The 23,251-nt window shown below is 46.4% G+C and overlaps 1 protein-coding gene across 1 annotated transcript; it reads right to left on the bottom strand.

The window, feature by feature from the left end:
• Positions 1 to 1,276: 1,276 nt before the first annotated feature.
• On the bottom strand, positions 1,277 to 23,034 carry LOC134984867 (zinc finger protein OZF-like). The gene is made up of 2 exons (XM_063950344.1): positions 22,781 to 23,034; positions 1,277 to 3,551 (listed from the first exon to the last, which is right to left on the bottom strand). The coding sequence occupies exons 1-2, from the start codon at positions 23,016 to 23,018 to the stop codon at positions 2,257 to 2,259; spliced, it is 1,533 nt and encodes a 510-aa protein (XP_063806414.1). The 5' UTR covers positions 23,019 to 23,034; the 3' UTR covers positions 1,277 to 2,256.
• Positions 23,035 to 23,251: the final 217 nt, after the last annotated feature.

Here is a 23,251-nt window from a genome sequence, read left to right as displayed (position 1 = left end):
CACTTTTGGATTATTCCCTCTATCGGTTGGTTCATACATAGAAGGATCAAAAAACAATTATCATTTGGGCCTGTGCATAGTCCCTCAGACTTAACGTCTTACCTGGAAATACTTGTGGATGGAGCCCTTCATTCGCTTTGCCGGGATTCAAGGGTGGTCAATGTGTTGAAATCAGAGCACTACATTTTGGCCACCGTGCTCGATCCTAGGTTTAAAGCCTACGTTGTATCTCTCTTTCCGGACACAAGTCTGCAGAGGTGGAAAGACCTGCTGGTGAGAAAATTGTCAACTCAAGCGGAACGTGACCCGTCAACAGCTCCTCCTTAATTTTCTCCAGCAACTGGGGCTGCGAGGAAAAGGATAACATTTCTGAGCCCACCCGCTGGACACAAAAGTAACAATACAAGTGACACATTAACAGGAAATTGTTTCTGTCACCATAGCAACAATTATCTGGAAATAAGATAATACACAGACACATAAAAAGACTCAACGGAAATCTTTTGTTTTTAAACAACTTTATTTCATATCTTTAATACACAGATTTTTCTCTATATTTTAAACTTAAAAAATACTTTGCTCTGCACAACATGGATAAAATATCCTTTAAAGCACAAAAACAATTCAAGTTACATTATAGTATTGCAGGTAAGTAAAACAGATTCATATCAGGAGAGCCAAAACCCTATGGGGGTCATTCAGACCCAGCCACAATAGCGGCCCGGAGCAGTTTGGTGGTGGTGACAAAATGCACATGTGCAGCGGCCGCGCAGACAATCATTGTGGCCGCATCCCTGAGGGGTGAACACGGGCGGGCCAGGACCATTTTCCGGGAGGCTGCGTGATGTCACATCTGCGTTCATTTCTGATTAACCCCTATAAGCTTCCAGAGTGCACCTCATATCTCATCTTTTCCAAGTTACTACAAATGAGATCGGTAGCAGCACTACTTTCAGGATTATTATACAGAACACACATAAAGGCTGACACAGCAAATAACAGTAACACATACAAGGGATTAATTAGAAATAAGGAAGCAAAATCATCATTAAGTCTAATTATCAACTGATTCTGTGCGGGACCCATACACCTCTTTACTGCCTCCAGCAGCCCCTGGTACTGCACGGTGACCATCCGCCCTTTCTCCCCTCAATACTGCCACCCACCCTGTCTCCTTCACTACCGCCACCCACCCTGTCTCCTCTCCACTACTGTCACCACCTGCCCCACAACTGCCACTGCCCTGTCTCCCCCCACTACTGCCACCCGCCCTGTCCTCTCCCACTACTGCCACCTCCCTGTCTCCCCCAATACTGTCACTGCCCTGTCTCCCCTCTGACACCTTAGCACTGCTTGGGGACAATATTACCCAAAGACAGTGCCTCCAGCAGCCCCCGCTACAGCACTAGTACCACAACCCTGTCTCATCCCTGGCATCTCAGAACTTCTTGGGGATTTTTGGCACTGCTGGTAATAGTCCATCTGCAGATGGAAGCAAGCAGGGCAGTAAGGAGGCAGAAGCTGCTTCTGGTACCATGGTCCCTGGTCATGTAGGGCTGGGAGAGTCAGTAAGATTATGTAATAGAGTCCCCATCTTACGGGCAGCCGGTGAAGGGAGTAGAGAATGGGTGTTATGTGGCAGGAACGAGCTGGTTAGGTAACAGCCTGGCTGCTGCATTCTGTACAAGCTACAAACGGTGCAATTATTTTGCTGGGAGACCCAGGTAGAGGACATTGCAGTACTCTATGCGTGATGATACAAGTGCATGTATGACTGTAGGTAGATCTTCTGAGGGAAATAAGTGCTGGAGTCTGGCTATGTTCCTCACATAAGGATCTGATTGTGGCAGATACCTGATGTCTAAGTGTCACTCCACCATCCAGTACACCAAGATTCCGCACAGGATCAGCATTTTGTAACTCTGAACCCCCAAGCGTAAGTCTGGTTGGTTTGCAAAGCTGAGTTGTAGCCCTGCCCTTTGTTGGTGAGCATCTATCATAAGAACCTGTTTCACCAGGACTGAGTCACAGCCAACTGGCATCACCCACACCTGGAGCTCAGCTAGACAACCATTTAGGAATGGTACTGGGTTCTCAGTACCCGGAGCAAAAGACAGGTCATCTGCATAGCAGTAGATGAGGGCATGACATCTGATTATTTCACACTGCGGTAACATGTATATTGCAAAAAGCATAGAAGATAGGATAAAAACCTTGAAGAACAACGCATGGCAATGATGAGTATACTCCAGAAGATTAAAATGGTTCCTCACCTGAGTGATGTCTATTGTGTGCAATAAGAGCTGATTTCTCAGAACATGGAAATGGCTTCTCACCTGTGTGACTTCGCTGATGTTTAATAAGAACTGATTTCCGTGCAAAACATTTCCCACACTCAGAACAGGAAAATGGCTTCTCACCTGTGTGACTTCTCTGATGTGTAACAAGACTTGATTTCTGGGTAAAACATTTCCCACACTCAGAACATGGAAATGGATTCTCACATGTGTGAGTTCTCTGATGTTTAACAAGATCTGATTTGTGTGCAAAACATTTCCCACATTCAGAACATGGAAATGGCTTCTCACCTGTGTGACTTCTCTGATGTGTAATAAGTTGTGATTTCCGTGTAAAATATTTCCCACAATCAGAGCAAGAAAACGGCTTCTCATCTGTGTGACATCGCTGATGTGTAACAAGTTGTGATTTAGATGTAAAACATTTCCCACACTCAGAGCAAGAAAATGGCTTCTCACCTGTGTGACGATGCTGATGTGTAACAAAATGTGATTTTTGTGTAAAACATTTCCCACACTCAGAACAAGAAAATGGCTTCTCACCTGTGTGACTTCTGTTGTGTCTAACTAGAGCTGATTTGTGTGCAAAACATTTCCCACACTCAGAGCAAGAAAATGGCTTCTCACCTGTGTGACTTCGCTGATGTATAACAAGACGTGATTCAAATAAACAACATTTCCCACACTCAGAGCAAGAAAATGGCCTTTCACCTGTGTGACTTCTTTGATGTGTAACAAGATATGATTTGTGTGCAAAACATTTCCCACACTCAGAACACGGAAATGACTTCTCGCCTGTGTGACTACGCTGATGTGCAACAAGTTGTGATTTCAGTGTAAAACATTTCCCACACTCAGAACATGGAAATGGTTTCTCACCTGTGTGACTTCGCTGATGTACAACAAGATGTGATTTCAGTGTAAAACATTTCCCACACTCAGAACATATCAGTGGCATTTCACCTGCCTTACCTGTGTGTGGGTTAATAGGCTTTGTGTTCTGTGTAAAACATTTGGCATCTATAGAACAGGGAAACACTGTATCTACTGTCAGAGCTGTAACAGATGCACCAATATCAGAGTGATCAGAAGAACATTTCCCAGGATCAGAGGGATCAGCTGATAGAGCTGGATGTATAATTGGGGTAATGGGGTTATCTCCTTGAGAATCCTGTCTACTGTCATTATCTTTTATGTCACAATCCGGGGATAACATTAGATGTCCTTCTGAGATATTCCTGCTTGTGTGTCCATCTGCTGGAAATAAAATACATTATGGAAATATGACATTTTCTGTAACAATATTAATCTTGTAAACAATAGAAGATGACTCTCTGGGACACTTAATTGTAAATGTGTGTGTATCATAAAACATCATTTTTAATGAAGGCTTTATAATATTGTGTCTCAGACTATCATTGTGTCCACCCTCCTGAGAACACTCACAATAACAAATGTAATTTTATAATAAGACTTAGATATATCTCTCTCTTGTACTGGTAACTAACCATGAAGTATAAATGGAGATGTAGTCACTCGCCAAGTCCTATGTCAGCACCAATGTAAAACAATGGATGGGGAACATATCGTATGAATTGGAGATTCTAGATGAACAATAACATCAGTCATATGAGCTGATGGATCAGAGAAATGTCTCCTAACGTTACTCCTGGAAGCATTGGTAAGGTAGCATTCCTTTATGTGTGTGCCCATATGCTGGTAAGCCTGTACATTTGTTACTCGTCCTTATATAAGGTATATTGCTACAGCAGAGTAGGTGTGGAACAAGGTACTTTACATGCAATACGCCATATAATAAACTGCAATCATCATCTGCTAGTTTATAATCCATTTTTACACCCCCATCATCAGTGTCTTACCTCTATTGTCTCAATAGTAATAAGGATGATGTGTGTACGGTATGAAACAGAGAATTACATATCAGAATCTATACAGCTGCCGCCATACTTCTGCTTCTCATACGTGTGCTACTGGCAGCAGTGAACATCTGAGTGAGAGTGCAGGGAAGACAGCAGAGTCTGATGAGAAAGAGATTGGATCTGACTTTGCAGAGATGTACCACACCTGTCACCCCTGTGAGTATATAAAATAAGAGGGGAGAGGTCCATCCAGATGTGTTTTCTGGAGCTCTCCTCACTAAGTGGCCTCTTATCTACCCTACCTGATAGCTCTCAGCCGCCGCTAGGACTAAGACCCAATCTATTAGGGGGGCGTGGCTTTACAGACATGGAGTAAGCAGCCTTTGATCAGCGCTCTCCATACCAACTATCCTGATTCCGTATCCTGGTGTCCCTGCTGTGCCCTGTGCGGCATCTGTGGTGTGGGGGAACTTGCGCTGACCCCGCTGATCCTGCTCCGGACTGTGTACTGCGGCCGCCATGCTAGTGAGGACCCAGAGAGTACTGCGGGGATTGGCGCGCGGGAAGACGCCGCGCCATCAAAGATGGGAGGGGCTGGAGCTGAAGCTGTGGCTCATGCACAGGACAGCGCCGGGTGCAGAAGATGGTGGAGACAGCGGATCAGCGGGGTAAGGTCTGCTATACGCTTGTGCCCTGCTGTTCCTGTTCTCCTGAGCCCCAGCCCTGACGCCATTGCCACACATACACCCACCCTGCGGGGGGAGATGAGCGCCTGCTGAGAGCGGGAAGAATACATCTGCCTGAGCCCTATTACTGCCTGCTCTAGCCCCAGTAACTCCCTGCTGATATGTGAACTGCTCTACTGTTTATATCTGCTGGGACCCCTGGATGCTTGTGATCCCCATGCTCTACAGTGATTGCAATGTGAGACATACAGAGGTGGGAAATGCCGCCATTTTACCTCTACAGTGCCTGTGTTTTTTGGAAGTGTGGGCATTTGCTTTTCTATGATCGATGCTTGGTTTGATTTATACCCTGCACAGTATCTCTGCTATTTTATTCTATACTATTGTCCTCTGCCTGAGCACCTCTCCTTGTACTACAGCAAAATGGTGAAACCGCAGCAATCAGCTGCTGCTAAGCTGAAGAAATACTCCCAGTCGTCTAATCCTATCTGTAAAGAGGTGACCCCTGACCGTGACTCCTCTCCTCCGCCTAAATCTCTGCGTGGCTCGGCCGCCTTGGATGCTTCTCCTGATGCTGCCCTACAGAAGGTCCTGGAGGCTGTGGCAGCTAGCGAGGCTAGGCTGGCGTAAAAAATTGGTCAGGTTCAATCTGACCTGTCTATTATACGTCATGACCTTTAGAGGGTACGGGAACGTGTGGGTGAGGTGGAGGCCCGTACGTCCACCCTTGAGGACTCAGTGAAGCCGCTGGGGGCCAAGGTCACTACCATTATTGCCCAATTAACGGGTGTACAACACAAACTGCTGGATATGGAGGGGCGTTTGAGGAGATGTAATGTGCGATTCGTAGGTCTCCCGGAACGTGAGGAGGGACAGTCTCCTGAGAAATTTGTGGAAAAATGGCTCACTGACAGTTACGGAATGGAATCCTTCTCGCCCTTTTTCACCGTGGAAAGAGCTCATAGAGTCCCCTTCCATCCTCCTCCACCTGGGGCGCCTCCTCGTACCTTGATAGCTGAGCTCCTTAATTACTGCGACAGAGATGTTTTGCGACTGAATTGTACTAAGAGCCCGCTGTTGTGGAATGGCTCCCGCGTATCCGTATTGCCTGATTTTGGGGTGGAAGTCCAAAAGAATAGGGCCCAATTTACCCGTTAAGAGACGTCTTCATGAGCTGAACATATCTTATGCCATGCTATTCCCTTCTAAGTGGAGAATTGTGGTGGATGGAGGCGAAATTCTTTTCCACTCCTCGGGAGGCCTCTGTGTGGCTGGACACTGCCAGGCCAGCGAGACGGGCTATGGCTGAGGATTAAGGATGCGTGGCTAACCTTCTGCTGTGGACGCTCTCTTTTACATTTAGACCTAATTTTTTGCTATTTGTAGAGGTGCTAGGGGGAATATATCGAAAGTCGGCCACCTATTTCCACTTTGTGTAACTACTAAGTTCATGGGCTCTGGGTGGGCTCTACAGTGTGTTCCCTTGCTGGCTGGTAGCTGGGTAGGGGTAGTCAGGGGGTCTGACTTAGTCAGTTAGGCATTGAATAGGTTCCACTTAGGGGAATCTCGGGGTTTGGGGCCTTTTAGAGTTTATGCTTCATGCTACAATGTTATGTTATATAGAATGTTCTTGCAGTTTTCCCTGTGGGGGGATGCCTTAAATGTATGGAGGGCGCTGAGACATGTCTAGTCGCCACTGTATTTTTTGCCTGCCAGTTTGCCATTGGGTATTTAGAATTTTGATACTTTTTTTCGGTAGAAGGGGGGAGAGGGGCTAGTTTTTGTTGTAGGGATCCAAGTATGCCAATGTTTGGGGTGGTATACAGGGAGGAGGGTGTGGGATTTGGGAGTAAAGGTTTGGGGCAGTAACTGGGGGAGTAGGTACCAGGACTGTTTTTACAACTGCTGAGATGTGTTTTTTTTTCTTCTTCAACTGCATTGTGGTATGTGGGAAATGTGTATTTCTGTGATATTGGGAGTGCAATGTGTTACATGCTGGATGATGTGTGGGCTGGCGGAGTCTCGGTTCTACGACACACTATGGTACTATGACAACTAATTTAATTAAATTTCTCTCCTGGAATGTACAAGGCCTCAATGACAAGGTTAAAAGGATGCTGGTCCTTAGACAGCTCAAGCAATTTGGGGCGGACATCATTTGTCTGATGGAGACCCACCTAGTTGGGGCTAGAGTTCTGTCTTTGAAAAAACCGTGGGTGGGTTGGACTTACCACTCAACCAATACCTCCTCTTCTCGAGGGGTCTCCATCTTGGTCAGGAAACATATTCCGTTCACGATAGAGCAGGTGCAAATTGACCCCTGGGGTAGATCAGTTTTTATGAAGTGCCAGATTCACTCCGTATCTCTTGTGCTGATAGCACTGTTAGGGTCTCCTGCCCTGTGCTGCCACGTCGTCATGGCAACCGGGAGACAAGTGCTAGCAGAGTAACCTGAGCGCAGCTGATACTCCGGTTCGGGTCTTTTGCTGTGCAGTGGTTACAGGCTCTGTGCACGGCAGGGGATCCGGTGCTGGTTTTTGTGCTCACAGTCTGTGAGGTCTGAGTGGGGCGTGGACAGCACCTGCTATATAAGGCCTCTTCTCAGGTTAAGCAGATGCTGCTGAATCTTTGTTGGTTAGTCAGTTCCTGAAAGTTAGCCAGTACTGTGTAGCTTTTGTATTTGTTGTTGCTTACTGCAAATAGGCCTGGGGATTTGGTACTACACTATGCCAATCCAGACCTAGCAGTAAGACTGGAGTCAGTCGTTTAACTTGCTGGGGTTCTTTTGCTAATCTGTGAATTTAGCAAGTTTGCGGCTGTATTCTCAGATTTGCCTGCCTAAATCCTGTCTCACTGTGCAAGGTGTTCAGGTGTCAGTTTAGTGGCAGTAAGCTGAACCTGTGCACTGCAAGTGAGGATTAGGATTGTGGAGACTCTCCTTGTGTCTATCATTCCATCTCTGACCAAGGAGTTTACTGCCACACCCGTTGGTAACCCTTTAGGGTTTTGCTGTTGCCCTTAGCAACAGCATTTCGGGTTCTCTACGTATTAAAACACAACATCTTGCTTTTTCCATCTGAGCAATACTAATACTAGGGAGACACCCAGTTTCTTAGCCTCTGGGCTTCTCTGTTCACTTTGTGTTTATTTTGTTACCCTATCACCTTCTGTGTACGTAATGTCATATTCCCCAGTCTGTCTGTGAGTTCATTTGTTTTGCATCCCTATCCGTTCAGACACCAGTACATTCCTGCAGGCACTGGTGTGCATAACATATTCAGCAGCCTAATACTCCTGTTGAAATTTTGTGGGAATATGGAGCATACCCCTCAAAATACGTTGCAACAGGTGGTCGATCAGGTGCAGGTCCTGACTCGACAATTTAATGATTTGTCCATTAAAATGCACACCTCCCAGGCCGCTGGCGGAGCTCCCGCAGCAGCAGCACCTTCAGGGGTTAAGGAGCCGAAAGTAAATCTCCCGGATCGTTTTTCTGGAGATCGCTCGCAGTTCTTTTGTTTCAAGGAGAGCTCCAAGCTATACTTCCGGCTTAGGCCTCAGTCTTCTGGGTCGGAGATTCAGCGGGTGGGCATAGTGATTTCCTTGCTACAAGAAGACCCCCAGGTCTGGGCATATGGGTTGCAGCCTGACTGTCCGTCGCTTAAAAGTGTTGATGCTTTTTTTTACGGCCCTGGGCATGTTGTATGATGACCCTGACAAGACGGCCTCAGCCGAGGCTAAGATTTCGATCCTTAAGCAAGGTCGAAGGCCAGTTGAGGTTTACTGTACGGAGTTTCGGAGGTTGGCCCATGATACCCAGTGGAATGACCCAGCCCTGAGACACCAGTACCGAAGAGGTCTTTTTAACCAGATAAAAGACCAACTGGTACAATATCCCTTGCCTGATAGCTTGGATCAGCTCATGCAGTTATCCATCCGGGTGGATAGACGGCTGAGAGAGCGTAGGCTTGAAAGGGAGACCGAGGTTTCCTTCTTTCCCAAGGGAACCTCAGACTCTAAGGAATTTTCCGAGGAGCCTATGCAGATTGGGGCTACCCGCCTCTCCTCGCGTGAGAAGACGCGGAGGAGACAGCAGGGGTTGTGTTTGTACTGTGGGAATAAAGGTCATGTGGTAGTATCATGCCCAGAAAATCCGGAAAACTTCAGGGCCTGACGATGATGGGAAATATCCTGTAAGGCCAGAAGTCAGAATTTCCCAAGAAGACTTATCATTCCGGTGACCTTGAAGATCCTCGGTCAAACTGTCAAGACTGAGGCCTTTGTGGACAGTGGGGCCGACGGGGTTTTTATGGACCGCCAATTCGCCCTGGAACACTCTGTTCCCTTAGTACCCTTGGCATCGGAAATTGAGATTTGTGGGTTAAACGGGGAACCATTATCCCAAGGTAAAATTACCTCTTGCACTAGCCAGTTTTCTTTGTTTATTGGAGCCACACACTCTGAAAAATTGGCCTTTTATGTGACTGTCTGTACTTTTGCCCCATTGGTGTTGGGGTTACCCTGGTTAAGGGCCCACAATCCTCAATTTGACTGGGTCTCTGGGGAGATTCTTAGTTGGGGTACTGATTGTTTCAGGAGTTGCTTGAGCCTTCCAGTCAGGCTCTCACAGCTAAGTTTGCCAGGATTGCCAGGGTGTTATGCAGATTTTGCGGACATGTTCTCCAAAAAAGTTGCAGAGGTACTACCTCCCAATCGCCCCTATGACTGTGCCATTGATTTGTTGCCAAATGCTAAGCTTCCCAAGAGCAGGTTGTACTCCCTGTCACGTCCTGAGACTCAGGCTATGGCAGAGTACATTCAGGAGAACTTGGCTAAGGGATTTATCAGACCTTCACAGTCTCCAGCTGGGTCGGGGTTCTTCTTCGTGGGTAAAAAGGACGGTTCATTGCGACCCTGCATCGACTTCAGGGAATTGAACCGTATCACAATTAAAAGCTCATACCCACTGCCTCTCATTTCGGTCTTGTTTGACCAGCTTCGTACTGCCACCATTTTTTCTAAGATTGACCTATGCGGTGCGTACAATCTAATCCGAATAAGAGAGGGGGATGAATGGAAGACTGCCTTTAATACCCACTCAGGGCATTATGAATATTTGGTGATGCCTTTTGGGCTCTGTAATGCCCCGGCAGTCTTCCAGGATTTCATGAATGATGTACTCAGGGAATATTTGGATAGATTCTTAGTTGTATACTTAGATGACATCCTAATCTTCTCCCATTCCCTGGAGGAACATCGGAAGCATGTACGCTTAGTCCTCCAGAAACTCAGAGACCACCGGCTTGGGGCGAAGCTGGAGAAGTGCGAATTTGAAGTTCAGCAAATCGCATTTCTAGGATATATTATCTCCCCAGAAGGTTTCCAAATGGTGGGTTCCAAGGTACAGGCAGTCCTGGATTGGGTGCAGCCCACTAGTTTGAAGGCACTTCAGCGTTTCCTGGGCTTTGCAAATTTTTATAGACGATTTATCGCTGGATTTTCGTCTATAGTGGCGCCCTTGGTGGCACTCTCTAAGAAAGGGGCGGATGTTGCTCACTGGTCTTGTGAGGCTAAAGCGGCTTTTGCCCGTCTCAAAAGGGCATTTGTATCGGCCAAGGTGCTGCGACACCCAGATCCAGAGCGTCCTTTTGTGGTGGAGGTGGATGCCTCTGAGATGGGTATTGGGGCAGTGCTCTCTCAGATGGGAGTGTCTGATAATCGCCTTCATCCCTGTGCTTACTTTTCCCGTAAATTTTCGCCTGCCGAGATGAATTATGACGTGGGTAACCGGGAATTGTTGGCTATTAAGGATGCACTCGAGAAGTGGAGACACTGGCTTGAGGGGGCTAAGTTTGTGGTCTCGATTCTCACCGACCATAAGAATCTGGCATATTTAGAGTCAGCGAAGCGTCTCAATGCCAGGCAGGCACGATGGGCTTTATTTTTTGCTCGCTTTAATTTTTTGATAACATATCGCCCTGGGTCAAAAAACATCAAGGCTGATGCGCTCTCGCAGAGTTTTGCTCCAATCCAGGAGACCACCGAGGAGCCGTTGCCCATTGTGTTCCCATCATGTATTAAAGTGGGCATTACCCAGGACCTCTTATCATTAGTCCTTAGAGCACAGGAGCAGGCTCCTCCAGACCTTCCGGTAGGTCTTTTGTTTGTGTCTCCTAGGTTAAGACAGTGAGTGTTCCTGGAATTCCATGCCAAGAAGTCGGCAGGTCACCCGGGTATTGCCAGAACTCGGGAGTTGCTATCTAGGGCGGTGTGGTGGCCCTCGGGGGCTAAGGATGTGGATCAGTGGGTTCGGGCATGTGACATCTGTGCCCGAAATAAGACTCCTAGAGGGGTTCCTGTTGGCCCATTACATCCACTCTCTATCCCATCTAAGCCATGGACCCACATTTCAATGGATTTTGTGGTGGACTTGCCCAAATCCTCGGGGATGACAGCCATCTGGGTTGTCGTTGACAGGTTTTCGAAGATGGCGCACTTCGTTCCACTGGTTGGGCTGCCATCGGCCAGACACCTGTCTGAATTATTAATGCTGCATGTTGTGCGTCTCCACGGGTTGCCACTTGATGTGGTCTCTGACCGCTGATCCCAGTTTGTGGCCAAATTCTGGAGGGCATTTTGTTCCGATCTCCAGATTTCTGTCAGCTTGTCGTCAGGCTACCATCCGCAGTCTAATGGGCAGACTGAAAGGGTGAACCAGTCCTTGGAGCAGTTCCTCAGGTGTTATGTCTTCAAGTGTCAGACTGACTGGGTTGCTCATCTGTCCATGGCGGAGTTTGCCTATAACAACGCAGCTCACTCTGCTACAGGGATCTCTCCCTTCCTTTGTGTGTATGGGCATCATCCTAAGGCCAATTCTTTTGAGCCCCTGGACTCCACGCCTGGTGGTTCCTCTGTGGTTTCGGTCCTTAGAGGTATTTGGAGGAAGGTGAAGAAAGCCCTTGTGTCTGTGTCATTAGTGACCAAAAGGGTTTTTGATAAGCGGAAAAGACCCTGCAGCTTCAAATTAGGAGACTTCGTCTGGTTGTCTACCAAGAATTTGAAGTTGAGACAGCCATCTCATAAGTTAGGCCCCCGGTTCATCGGCCCTTATAAGATCACCAGGGTTATCAATCCGGTGGCATTTCAGTTAGATCTGCCCCGTTCTTTGGGTATCAATAAAACATTTCATTGTTCCCTTTTAAAACGGGCGATTAGTAATCCTTCTTCCAGTGGAAGACCTTCCCCTCTTCTGATACGTGGCCAGAGGGAGTTTGTTGTTGAAAGGATTCTTGACTCCAAGATGGTTCGGGGTCGGCTGTCATTTTTGGTGCACTGGAAGGGGTATGGCCCGGAGGAGCGGTCGTGGGTGCGCAGTTGTGATCTTCATGCCCCCAGACTGATACGCTCTTTCTTCTCGCAGTTCCCGGATAAACCCGGTGGTAGGGGTTCTTTGACCCCTCGTCAGAGGGGGGGGTACTGTTAGGGTCTCCTGCCCTGTGCTGCCACGTCGTCAAGGCAACTGGGAGACAAGTGCTAGCAGAGTAACCTGAGCGCAGCTGATACTCCGGTTCGGGTCTTTTGCTGTGCAGTGGTTACAGGCTCTGTGCACGGCAGGGGATCCGGTGCTGGTTTTTGTGCTCACAGTCTGTGAGGTCTGAGTGGGGCGTGGACAGCACCTGCTATATAAGGCCTCTTCTCAGGTTAAGCAGATGCTGCTGAATCTTTGTTGGTTAGTCAGTTCCTGAAAGTTAGCCAGTACTGTGTAGCTTTGTATTTGTTGTTGCTTACTGCAAATAGGCCTGGGGATTTGGTACTACACTCTGCCAATCCAGACCTAGCAGTAAGACTGGAGTCAGTCGTTTAACTTGCTGGGGTTCTTTTGCTACTCTGTGAACTTAGCAAGTTTGCGGCTGTATTCTCAGATTTGCCTGCCTAAATCCTGTCTCACTGTGCAAGGTGTTCAGGTGTCAGTTTAGTGGCAGTAAGCTGAACCTGTGCACTGCATGTGAGGATTAGGATTGTGGAGACTCTCCTTGTGTCTATCATTCCATCTCTGACCAAGGAGTTTACTGCCACACCCGTTGGTGACCCTTTAGGGTTTTGCTGTTGCCCTTAGCAACATCATTTCGGGTTCTCTACGTATTAAAACACAACATCTTGCTTTTTCCATCTGAGCATTACTAATACTAGGGAGACACCCAGTTTCTTAGCCTCTGGGCTTCTCTGTTCACTTTGTGTTTATTTTGTTACCCTATCACCTTCTGTGTACGTAATGTCATATTCCCCAGTCTGTCTGTGAGTTCATTTGTTTTGCATCCCTATCCGTTCAAACACCAGTACATTCCTGCAGGCACTGGTGTGCATAACAAGCACTTTATATACCACCCCCGTATTCCCCGGAAGTCCTTCAAAAAACAGCAGAATTTCTTGCTATATTCCCTGATGCTCCAGTCATTAGCCTGGGGGACTATAAAAACAACATAGATCCGTCCCTGGAAAGACTTACGGTGCTTTTATGGCCAGATTGGCGCATACTGAGCAACCGTCTAATACTGTGGTTCGTCTGGTAGGCCGTGACGGTACTGTGTATGACCAAACCCGTGACAATGAATTTCTTGACTACTATAATCATTTATATAGCACTAGGTTGACATGCACGGATGAGGACCATCTGTCGTATCTTGATGCGGTCTCTCTGCTGACACTGACCCCTGATGCACGCGATTTTCTTGATTCCCCGATTTCTCTGGCTGAGCTGGAGAGGGCCATAAAGTTCTTCCCTGGCGGTAAAGCGCCGGGGCTGGACGGCATACCTGTAGAATTCTATAAGAAGCACGGGGAATTTTATTATTGGGCCACACAACTGACACATATTTATGACTGGCTTAGGGACGAGGCCGGGTTGGATCTTCCCTCTCTGGTGGTATCTGCTTTGGTTCCTAGACTCACTCCACTGCACTGCTTGCTGTCTGGTAAGAACAAGTTAATTGGCTTACCGATATATTTAAGCAGGCTGTGATGATTTGGAAGCAAGCTGGGATTCTGCTTTTGAGTGAGGGCTGGGACCCGGATGCCCCATTAGATGGTACCACTGGGTTTAAGGAACTGAGGGGTCTTAGGGCAGATGGGGTATCTATGCTATTTAGTGATGTGCACCGGAAATTTTTCGGGCTTTGGTTTTGGGTTCGGTTCCGCGGCCGTGTTTTGGCAAAACTTCACCGAAATTTTTTTGTCGGATTCGGGTGTGTTTTGGATTCGGGTGTTTTTTTAAAAAAACCCTAAAAAACAGCTTAAATCATAGAATTTGGGGGTCATTTTGATCCCATAGTATTATTAACCTAAATAACCATAATTTCCACTCATTTCCAGTCTATTCTGAACACCTCACACCTCACAATATTATTTTTAATCCTAAAATTTGCACCGAGGTCGCTGGATGGCTAAGCTAAGCGACACAAGTGGCCGACACAAACAACCTGGCTCATCTAGGAGTGGCACTGCAGTGTCAGGCAGGATGGCCCTTCAAAAAAATAGTCCCCAAACAGCACATGATGCAAAGAAAAAAAGAGGCGCAATGAGGTAGCTGTGTGACTAAGCTAAGCGACCCAAGTGGCCGACACAAACACCTGGCCCATCTAGGAGTGGCATTGCAGTTTTCTAGTGAGAGGATGAGTGCTTCCATCCTCATGTGAAGCTGAACCACTAGCCATGAACATAGGCCAGGGCCTCAGCCGTTCCTTGCCACTCCGTGTCGTAAATGGCATATTGGCAAATTTACGCTTCTCCTCAGACGCTTTAAATTTTGATTTTTGGGTCATTTTACTGAACTTTTTTATTTTTATTTTACATGCTCTGTACTATGACATTGGGAATCGGCTTTGGCAGACGACGTTGATGGCATTTCATCGTCTCGGCCATGACTAGTGGCAGCAGCTTCAGCACGAGGTGGAAGTGGATCTTGATCTTTCCCTATTTTAACATCCACATTTTTGTTCTCCATATTTTAATGTGTGGAATTATATGCCAGTATATATAGCAATGGCCTACTACTATATATACTGCGCACAACTAAAATGCACCACAGGTATAGAATGTAGATGGATAGTATACTTAATGGATGACGACACAGAGGTAGGTACAGCAGTGCACTCTGCACTGTACTCCTCCTATATAATATTAATTATACTGGTGGTCCACAGACCTCACTATAAAGCAGCACACTGAGCACAGATATGGAATGTTTTTCAGGCAGACAACGTATACTGGTGGTCACTGTCAGCAAAACTCTGCACTGTACTCCTGCTATAGCTGCTCCCCAGTCCCCACAATTAAGCAGTGTGAGCACTCAGCACAAATATATTATGCAGCACACTGAGCACAGATATGGTATGGAGCGTTTTTTTCAGGCAGAGAACGGATAAAAACTGGTGGTCACTTATCAGCAAAACTCTGCACTGTACTCCTAACAGCTGCTCCCCAATCATCCCCACAATTAAGCAATAAACAACCAATCAACTGTCTTCTACAATAAACGGAGAGGACGCCAGCCACGTCCTCTCCCTATCATCTCCAATGCACGAGTGAAAATGGCGGCGACGCGCGGCTGCTTATATAGATTCCGAATCTCGCGAGAATCTGACAGCGGGATGATGACGTTCGGGCGCGCTCGGGTTAGCCGAGCAAGGCGGGAAGGTTCGAACCTGCCTCGGACCCGTGTAAAAAAGGTGAAGTTCGTGGGGCTCTGGTTTCCGAGAAACCGAACCTGCTCATCACTAATGCTATTGGGCAGTTATACTCTGGGAATGTGTTTAAATCATTCTCACAACTACAATCGGATTATCCGATTCCCTATACTTATTTTTATCGCTACCTACAGTTGCGGCACGCCTGCTCCGCCCAATTCCCTGACAACTCGATCCAGCTACAACAGTCCCCTGTTAGGCTAATGCTACTATCCCTGGATGGTTCCCACCTTACGTCCCAGATATACTCTAGCCTGCTCGCTTCACACCATGTGACTGACATGCCACGCCTTCGTTCACAATGGGAGGCGGACCTGGGGCCCCATTCTCAGGATGCATGGGACTCTGCCCTGACTGGTCCTCGCACCTCATCCACTTCAGCGAGATTTCAGCAGATTCAATGATTCATACTGCACAGAGTATACATTACACCTATACGTCTGCTTTGGCTGGGGGGTAGGGGGATTCTAGGTGCCCTAAATGGAACTTGTTGGAGGGCACGTTCTGGCAACTTTTATGGTCCTGCCCTGTGGTTAATTTATTTTGGGTTGAGATTATTTGCGTTCTGATTTCCACCGTGATACACTCAAACGCTTGCACACCTGCTACAGGTTTGCTAGCGGCTTTTGATGACGATGCTCTTGATAAAAACATGCAACGGTATATTGCCAACCCCTGTATGCTGGCCAAGGTCTGTATAGCCAGACTGTGGATGTCCACTAGCGGCCCTTGTACCGCGGCCTGGATCTCTCTTACTAACGAGGTTGTCAAACACGAAAAGTATGTATATATGAGTAGACATGCTGAAACAAAATACTATTGCATCTGGGAGAGGTGATTGAACTCACCGTATAAGCACCGGTAGATGTGTCTCTGACTAAAATGCTGTTGGTCGCATGGTGTTGCTTAACTAAAATGTCAGTTGGTATGATTATGATTCGTTGACTTTACTATACTCATGCACTTCAGTATGTGTCTGAACACAAGGACCACACGTGATACAAGGATATTTCACACAGTTATTTATTTGTGTATCTTATTCATCTGTATGATTTTCTTGAGACTACCAAATGCAGTGTTACTATTGTATTGTATCTCAGTTGCTGGGGAGGGTTTGTAGTTTGTTTCCCTTTTCTGTACTGTATATGAAAAATTCTCAATAAAAACTTTTGAATTAATAAAAAACCCCAATCTATTAAGTCCCCCACTCCTACTGCCCTAAAGCTGCTCGCTCCGCTCACCGTTCACTGCCGCAGCCTACTGATGCTGCTGAAGCCACGGCTGTATTCTGGGACCAAGTGCGCCCAGTCTTTCCTGCACGCTCCGGCCACCTGACTTGCAGACACTTTTGGCTCAGGCGGGAGCACTTGCTCTCCCGATCACACGAGTGCGCACCTCCCGCTACTGATGGGAACAGAACGGGCTGCCCATAGTCACTGGAGACTGGCGGTGATATTGGGAAGTGAGGTGGCTGCCATTTTGGATCCTGGTACCCGGCCATCACATGCTTTGCCTTCTGCCTTCAATAATGTGTAAAATTGTTATATGCTGCTAAATAAATGTCCTGAGGCTGGACCGGGGTCATTACACTAAATTGAAGCATTTGCCTGGAGGTGAAACTACCTTCTATTTATATGGTACCACTATCATCTACTTCCTCTCAGTCTACATGCAGAGCCCAGTATCAAGTATCATCTGAGTACAGCTCATTACACTCTGATTACAACCTCCCAGTATATTATTTTGTGGATTTATTCACTGAATATATTTTGCCTTTTGTGTCTCTCTGTGCTGAGTACTTCACGTCTGTGATCACGCTGACCTCTAGTGGAATATCTCGGTCATTACTGTGTTATTTGACTTGCATTACATCAGGTTTACTTGAAATTTTGGCTCGGATTCCCCTGTCACCCCGACTAAGAATGTCATTTTGAACTGAGTCATCTTGATGTAACCTCCTGACAGCGTACTACTGCTCCTTTTATTTATAGATCGTTTGTATTTTCCTATCTCTGAGAGTTCAGTCTCTTTGTAGCCGGCTTACCATGCCTCCAAAAAAAGTTAAAAGGTACCAAATTGGCCCCGCCTGTCCATCTATTTGGTACCTCGAATTCAAGTGGTCCTCCTGAGACCACTACAACACATCTGCTTCTTCTTGTCAGATGCACAGCCCAGCTGTAATGGCTGAAGACGTCTTAAGACACTCTAGATGGTCCTGTTACTTTACGCTCTATACCAGCGGTGGCCAACCTGTGGCTCTTGAGCCGCATGTGGCTCTTTGTTTATTCAAATGTGGCTCCCATCACTCTAAATCAGGCATGTCCAAACTGCGGCCCTCCAGCTGTTGAGAAACTACACATCCCAGCATGCCCTGACACAGCTTTAGCATTCTCTGACAGCAAAACTGTGTCAGGGCATGCTGGGATATGTAGTTTTACAACAGCTGGAGGGCCGCAGTTTGGACATGCATGCTCTAAATCATGTGACCACAACAGATACAGAAACCGCTGCACTCCAGCCAGACACGCAGCAGCACTACAGGGACTGAAAACTGAAGGAGTCAAATACTAGAGGTGAGACACCCACAAGCAAACATAGGACACATTAGGGACTGCTGCAATGGTACGAGTTGATGGAGGGGCTGTAGTCATACATGAGGGTGGGCTAAAGTGACACATGGCAGAGCTGGCTGGAGAGACACAGGAGGGTCCTGGCAGGAGTGACGTGGGAGGGTGCTGGAAGTAGTGACACATGAGAGATATGGCTGGAGTGACATAGGAGGGTGACAGCAGGAGTTACACATGGGATAGCTGGCTGGAGTGACCTAGGAGGGTGGTAGCAGGAGTGACACATGGGGGAGCTGGCTGGAGTGACAGCAGGATCTTGGCAGTAGTGACACATGGGAGACCTGGCTGGAGTGACACAGGAGAGGGTCCTGGCAGGAGTGACGCGGGAGGGAGCCGGCTGGAGTGACACAGGAGGGTCTTGGCAGTAGTGACACATGGAAGAGCTGGCTGGAGTGACATGGGGGAGCTGGCTAGAATGACATAGGAGGGTGCTAGCAGGAGTGACAGATGGGGGAGCTGGCTGGAGTGACAGGAGGGTGTTGGCTGGAGTGACACATGGGAGCTGACGTTTATTATGTGAATCTGGCTTTTTCAATTATTTTTTGTGAAAGTAGCTTATTTCAATGGACCTGGCTTTAAAAAATTAATTTTATGTCGTTCTGGCTTTTGCAGTGTATTTTATACCAGGGGTGTGGTCTAGCAGGCACAAGGCCACATTCCATTTTTGCATGCGCGCCATCAGCTCGATGTCGGCTCTTTGACGTACCTAACAAGGTTTTTTGGCTCTTTGTCACTGACTGGTTGGCCACCCCTGCTCTATACATTCTATGTTATCCACATTTAAGGACTGAAATAACCTCAGAACTTAACTCTAATATTCAAGCTTTGAGGTCCAGTATCAGTGAGATTGGCACTTGTACAGACTAAGATGAAAGAGATTGTTGTGTCGCACAAAGATCTGATTTCAGCACATGACACCCTTCAGGAAGACACGGTCTCTATTCGTGATAAAGTCGTTGATTTAGAAGACAGGTCTCCGAGAAATAATATCAGAATAATGGGTGTTCCGGATTCTGCTACAAATGCTGAGCTTTATGATAATGCCACGGTCCTCTTTTCAGAAACTTCCTCCGCAGGCTTCTGCCGCGGACCTTCTTATTGATAGGATCCATAGACTCTCAAAGTCCAAACAGGCCCCTATCCAGGCACCAAGGGACACTCTGCTCAGGGTCCACTTATTTCATATTAAAGAACGCATTCTACGGACTGCTTTGTCTTCCTCAGGCACAGCTGAGTTCCTGGATAATCTGCAGATATTTCTCCTGCTATTCTGAAAAAGTGGGACACTACTGTTGACAGTCCTTCATGACACTTAACCTAAACCAATCCCGGAGGAGTTGTCTTCCGTCTCGAAGTAATATGCTAAAATAGTAAGACTTTTGCAGACACTCAGAGTTTGTTTCCTACTGTAACATGTGACAACTGGGACTAAGTTACTGGGCATGGATCTATGTTTGGCACAGATTTATTTGCTCCTGTTATGGGTTTAAAACATATATTTTTTACTCTTTATTTCTGTGCTATTAAATTGCTATATGGTTTGACATTCTTTCCACTGTTACGTTTCATAATACCTTTCTAGAATGTTTGGGTGTTCAGGCAAAGCATGACTGATTCGTCTAACATCCTGTTTCCTTTATAAATGTATTGGTAGTTCCTACATTGGATATCAGGCCTTTACCTCCTTTGGATACATTGGATACATTGAGATTTGATATTTCTTTGTACAATTGTTACTACGATGACTAGATTTTGCACTCTCGTATGGCTACTTGGGGTAGTCGGTGAGTTTCCCTTTTAGGCCCGACTGCCACCTTTTTCTACCTTTCTGTCACGGTACCCTAGTGACGGAATCTCTAGCTCCTTTATGGACACTATTTCTGTTTGTCTCCCATATTTGTTCCCTATTTTATATTTTCTGTGATTTGATAGTTTGAAGTATGCACACGTTCTACAGACTCTATTGGACTTTACACAGATGATCCTAGATGTTTCATACCATGATCTGATCTCTATCATAGTGACGTTTTTAAGTCTTAATGTAAAAGGTCTTATTTCTCCCCGTAAGAGACGTCTTGCAATAAAATATTTCGCTGACCAGAAGGTGGCGGTGGTAGCCACTTAGGAATCACATGTTCCATTGCACTCTCCCCCTCAGTTTACCAATAACTACCCAGCATGATATATCTCCTGTGGTGTAGCCATCCTTTCTCATAGATCCTGCCCCTTTCACCTGGAAAGCAAGTGGGTGGAATGCAATGGTAGATATTGGATTCTAGTTGGGAATATTCATAATAAATATGTCACCCTCACTTCTCTCTATGCCCTTCATGCCAGACAGCCCCAATTTCTTACATATTTTTTTTTCAAAAGCTACAAGAAATTGCACTTCTCTTTACGGGAGATTTTACTCTTGCTCCAGACCCTCATCTTGATAGATCCTCCACCACTGATGAACAGACCAGTAATGCTCCCTTTATTAGCTGAATTTGTCCTTTGACCGAGTGTGAAGGACATAGTGAGTGGGAAGAATATACACAACTTTTAGGCTGGCTGATTATAATAAATATATCTTCCTATTATCAGTATCTCAGATGGTAACTGTCTAGTAAGATGTTTGGGGTATTGTGTTCATAAGTAGGTGAAAGGGGACAGTTGTCCAGGATAAGATAAATTATGTTATAATGAATGACTACTGCACCCAGCATCACAGACCTGAATGTAATATCTGGTAAGACAATGTTAGCGTATCCTTGCAGGGTATAAAGTCTAGAGACTTACACATAGCAGGTCAGTTCTGATTGAAGCTAGTTCTGTCTGCAGCGGATATAGACTTCTATAAACCCACCTCAGTTTAATAAATTCAGACAGAGTTATTAAAGGGGGACCCTGAGGGCGACTGAACTATACTGTTTAAACTACTTAATCGATGACCATCATCTGGGACAGATCATGAAACATCTGAGATAGGAGCAGAGTATTCTAATTTGTTCTTCCTATTACTGTAACTGAGTATAACTTGTTATTTGCAGGTTCTCATTGTTGTAACTTAGAGAAATAAATGCTTCTCCTTTATGATATGTCCTGTGTCAGTCTCCGTATTTATCACAGAACCTGGTGACTTGAATTTTTCTACAGACAGTAATTTCATGGTCTGATCACACCCCTCTGATAGGGTCCTGGTCGCCTTTTCCCGCTACTCCTCCTTTACCACCTTGGAGATTGCAGGATTATATATTAATGGATGCTGAAGGCACCAGAATATTGCAAGAGGCCCTGTCCTCCTCCTTAGACGTGAACGTGAAGATACTTCCATTAGGAACCATTGGTGTGCCCTTAAGGCCATGGATCAGAAGCCAGAGAAGGCCGTCATACAAGTGCCAGGGGACAGGTAATCAGCAGGGAATGTGCAGGATCCTCAATGCTGGTTCCCATACACAAGCTCAATAAATGTATTATATACCTAAGGTGACGGTAGCAAGACTCAGATGCTTCCAACTCAGTAATAGGAGCCGTTCATTAGCCAATTCCCTGAGGCCGGCTGTTACAGGAGCATGTGGATACATGACAGGGGCTGCACCAGATATTTCCTAAGCATTGTGTCACGTGGCATGAGGAACCCCGAGCCTGTGCCCCAACAAGCAGCTGCACAATGCCAGAAATGAGTGGTTTAAACATAGACTGGCGTGTGCTAACAGGGACACTCTCAGGGCATGTAATACCATAGGTGGAGGTACTGCTAGCACACAGTATGGCTTCTGGTGACACACAGTAACAAGATATGAGGAGGAGAGCAGGCGTATAACAGGGGCTGATGTCTCCTGATTGTATGAGATACACCAGAGACCAGAGAGTGTGGGGAGGAGACTGGTCAGATCTCTGGGCTGGTAACATACAGTGACATGAAGTGAGGAGGAGAGCAAGAGTATAATAGGGGCTGATGGCTCCTGATGTATGAGATATACCAGAGAGTGTGGGGAGGAGACTGGTCAGATCTCTGGGCTGGTAACACACAGTGACATGATGTGAGGAGGACAGCAGGAGTATAATAGGGGCTGATGGCTCCTGATGTATGAGATATACCAGAGAGTGTGGGGAGGAGACTGGTCAGATCTCTGGGCTGGTAACACAGTGACATGATGTGAGGAGGAGAGCAGGAGTATAATAGGGGCTGATGGCTCCTGATGTATGAGATATACCAGAGAGTGTGGGGAGGAGACTGGTCAGATCTCTGGGCTGGTAACACACAGTGACATGATGTGAGGGGAGAGCAGGAGTATAATAGGGTCTAATGGCTCCTGATGTATGAGATACACCAGAGAGTGTGGGGAGGAGACTGGTCAGATCTCTGGGCTGGTAACACACAGTGACATGATGTGAGGGGGAGAGCAGGAGTATAATAGGGGCTGATGGCTCCTGACACCCCTACTATGCAAATACAGTTCCCTAATTTCTACTGACAGAGGAGGGTGTAGGATAAGAGATTGCTGTAGTGACTGAGAAAGGAGAATATGGGACTCTTTTTTGTAATAATTGTTTACTACTCACCTGTGCTGATAACTGTAGGGATCTCCTCCTCCTTACACTGCTGATCACTCCTCACATACGTCTCTTCTTCTCCCTCTAGATCTTCTGCCTTTATATCAGTCACATACGTCTCTTCTTCTCCCTCTATATCTTCTGCCTTCATATCAGTCACATACGTCTCTTCTTCTTCCTCTATATCTTCTGCCTTTATATCAGTCACATACGTCTCTTCTTCTCCCTCTATATCTTCTGCCTTCATATCAGTCACATACGTCTCTTCTTCTCCCTCTATATCTTCTGCCTTTATATCAGTCACATACGTCTCTTCTTCTCCCTCTATATCTTCTGCCTTTATATCAGTCACATACGTCTCTTCTTCTCCCTCTGTATCTTTGACTTTAATATTATTTAATTGTGCTTCACCCTATGTAAACCATTAATAAAATATTGTAAAATTGTTGATTTCAGTAATAGATTAAACAATACAAATAT

Source organism: Pseudophryne corroboree, assembly GCF_028390025.1.
Source record: "Pseudophryne corroboree isolate aPseCor3 chromosome 3 unlocalized genomic scaffold, aPseCor3.hap2 SUPER_3_unloc_9, whole genome shotgun sequence".
NCBI lineage: Eukaryota > Metazoa > Chordata > Amphibia > Anura > Myobatrachidae > Pseudophryne > Pseudophryne corroboree.
Note: the sequence above shows the minus strand (reverse complement) of the source record. Positions and strands in the feature narration are given on the sequence as shown.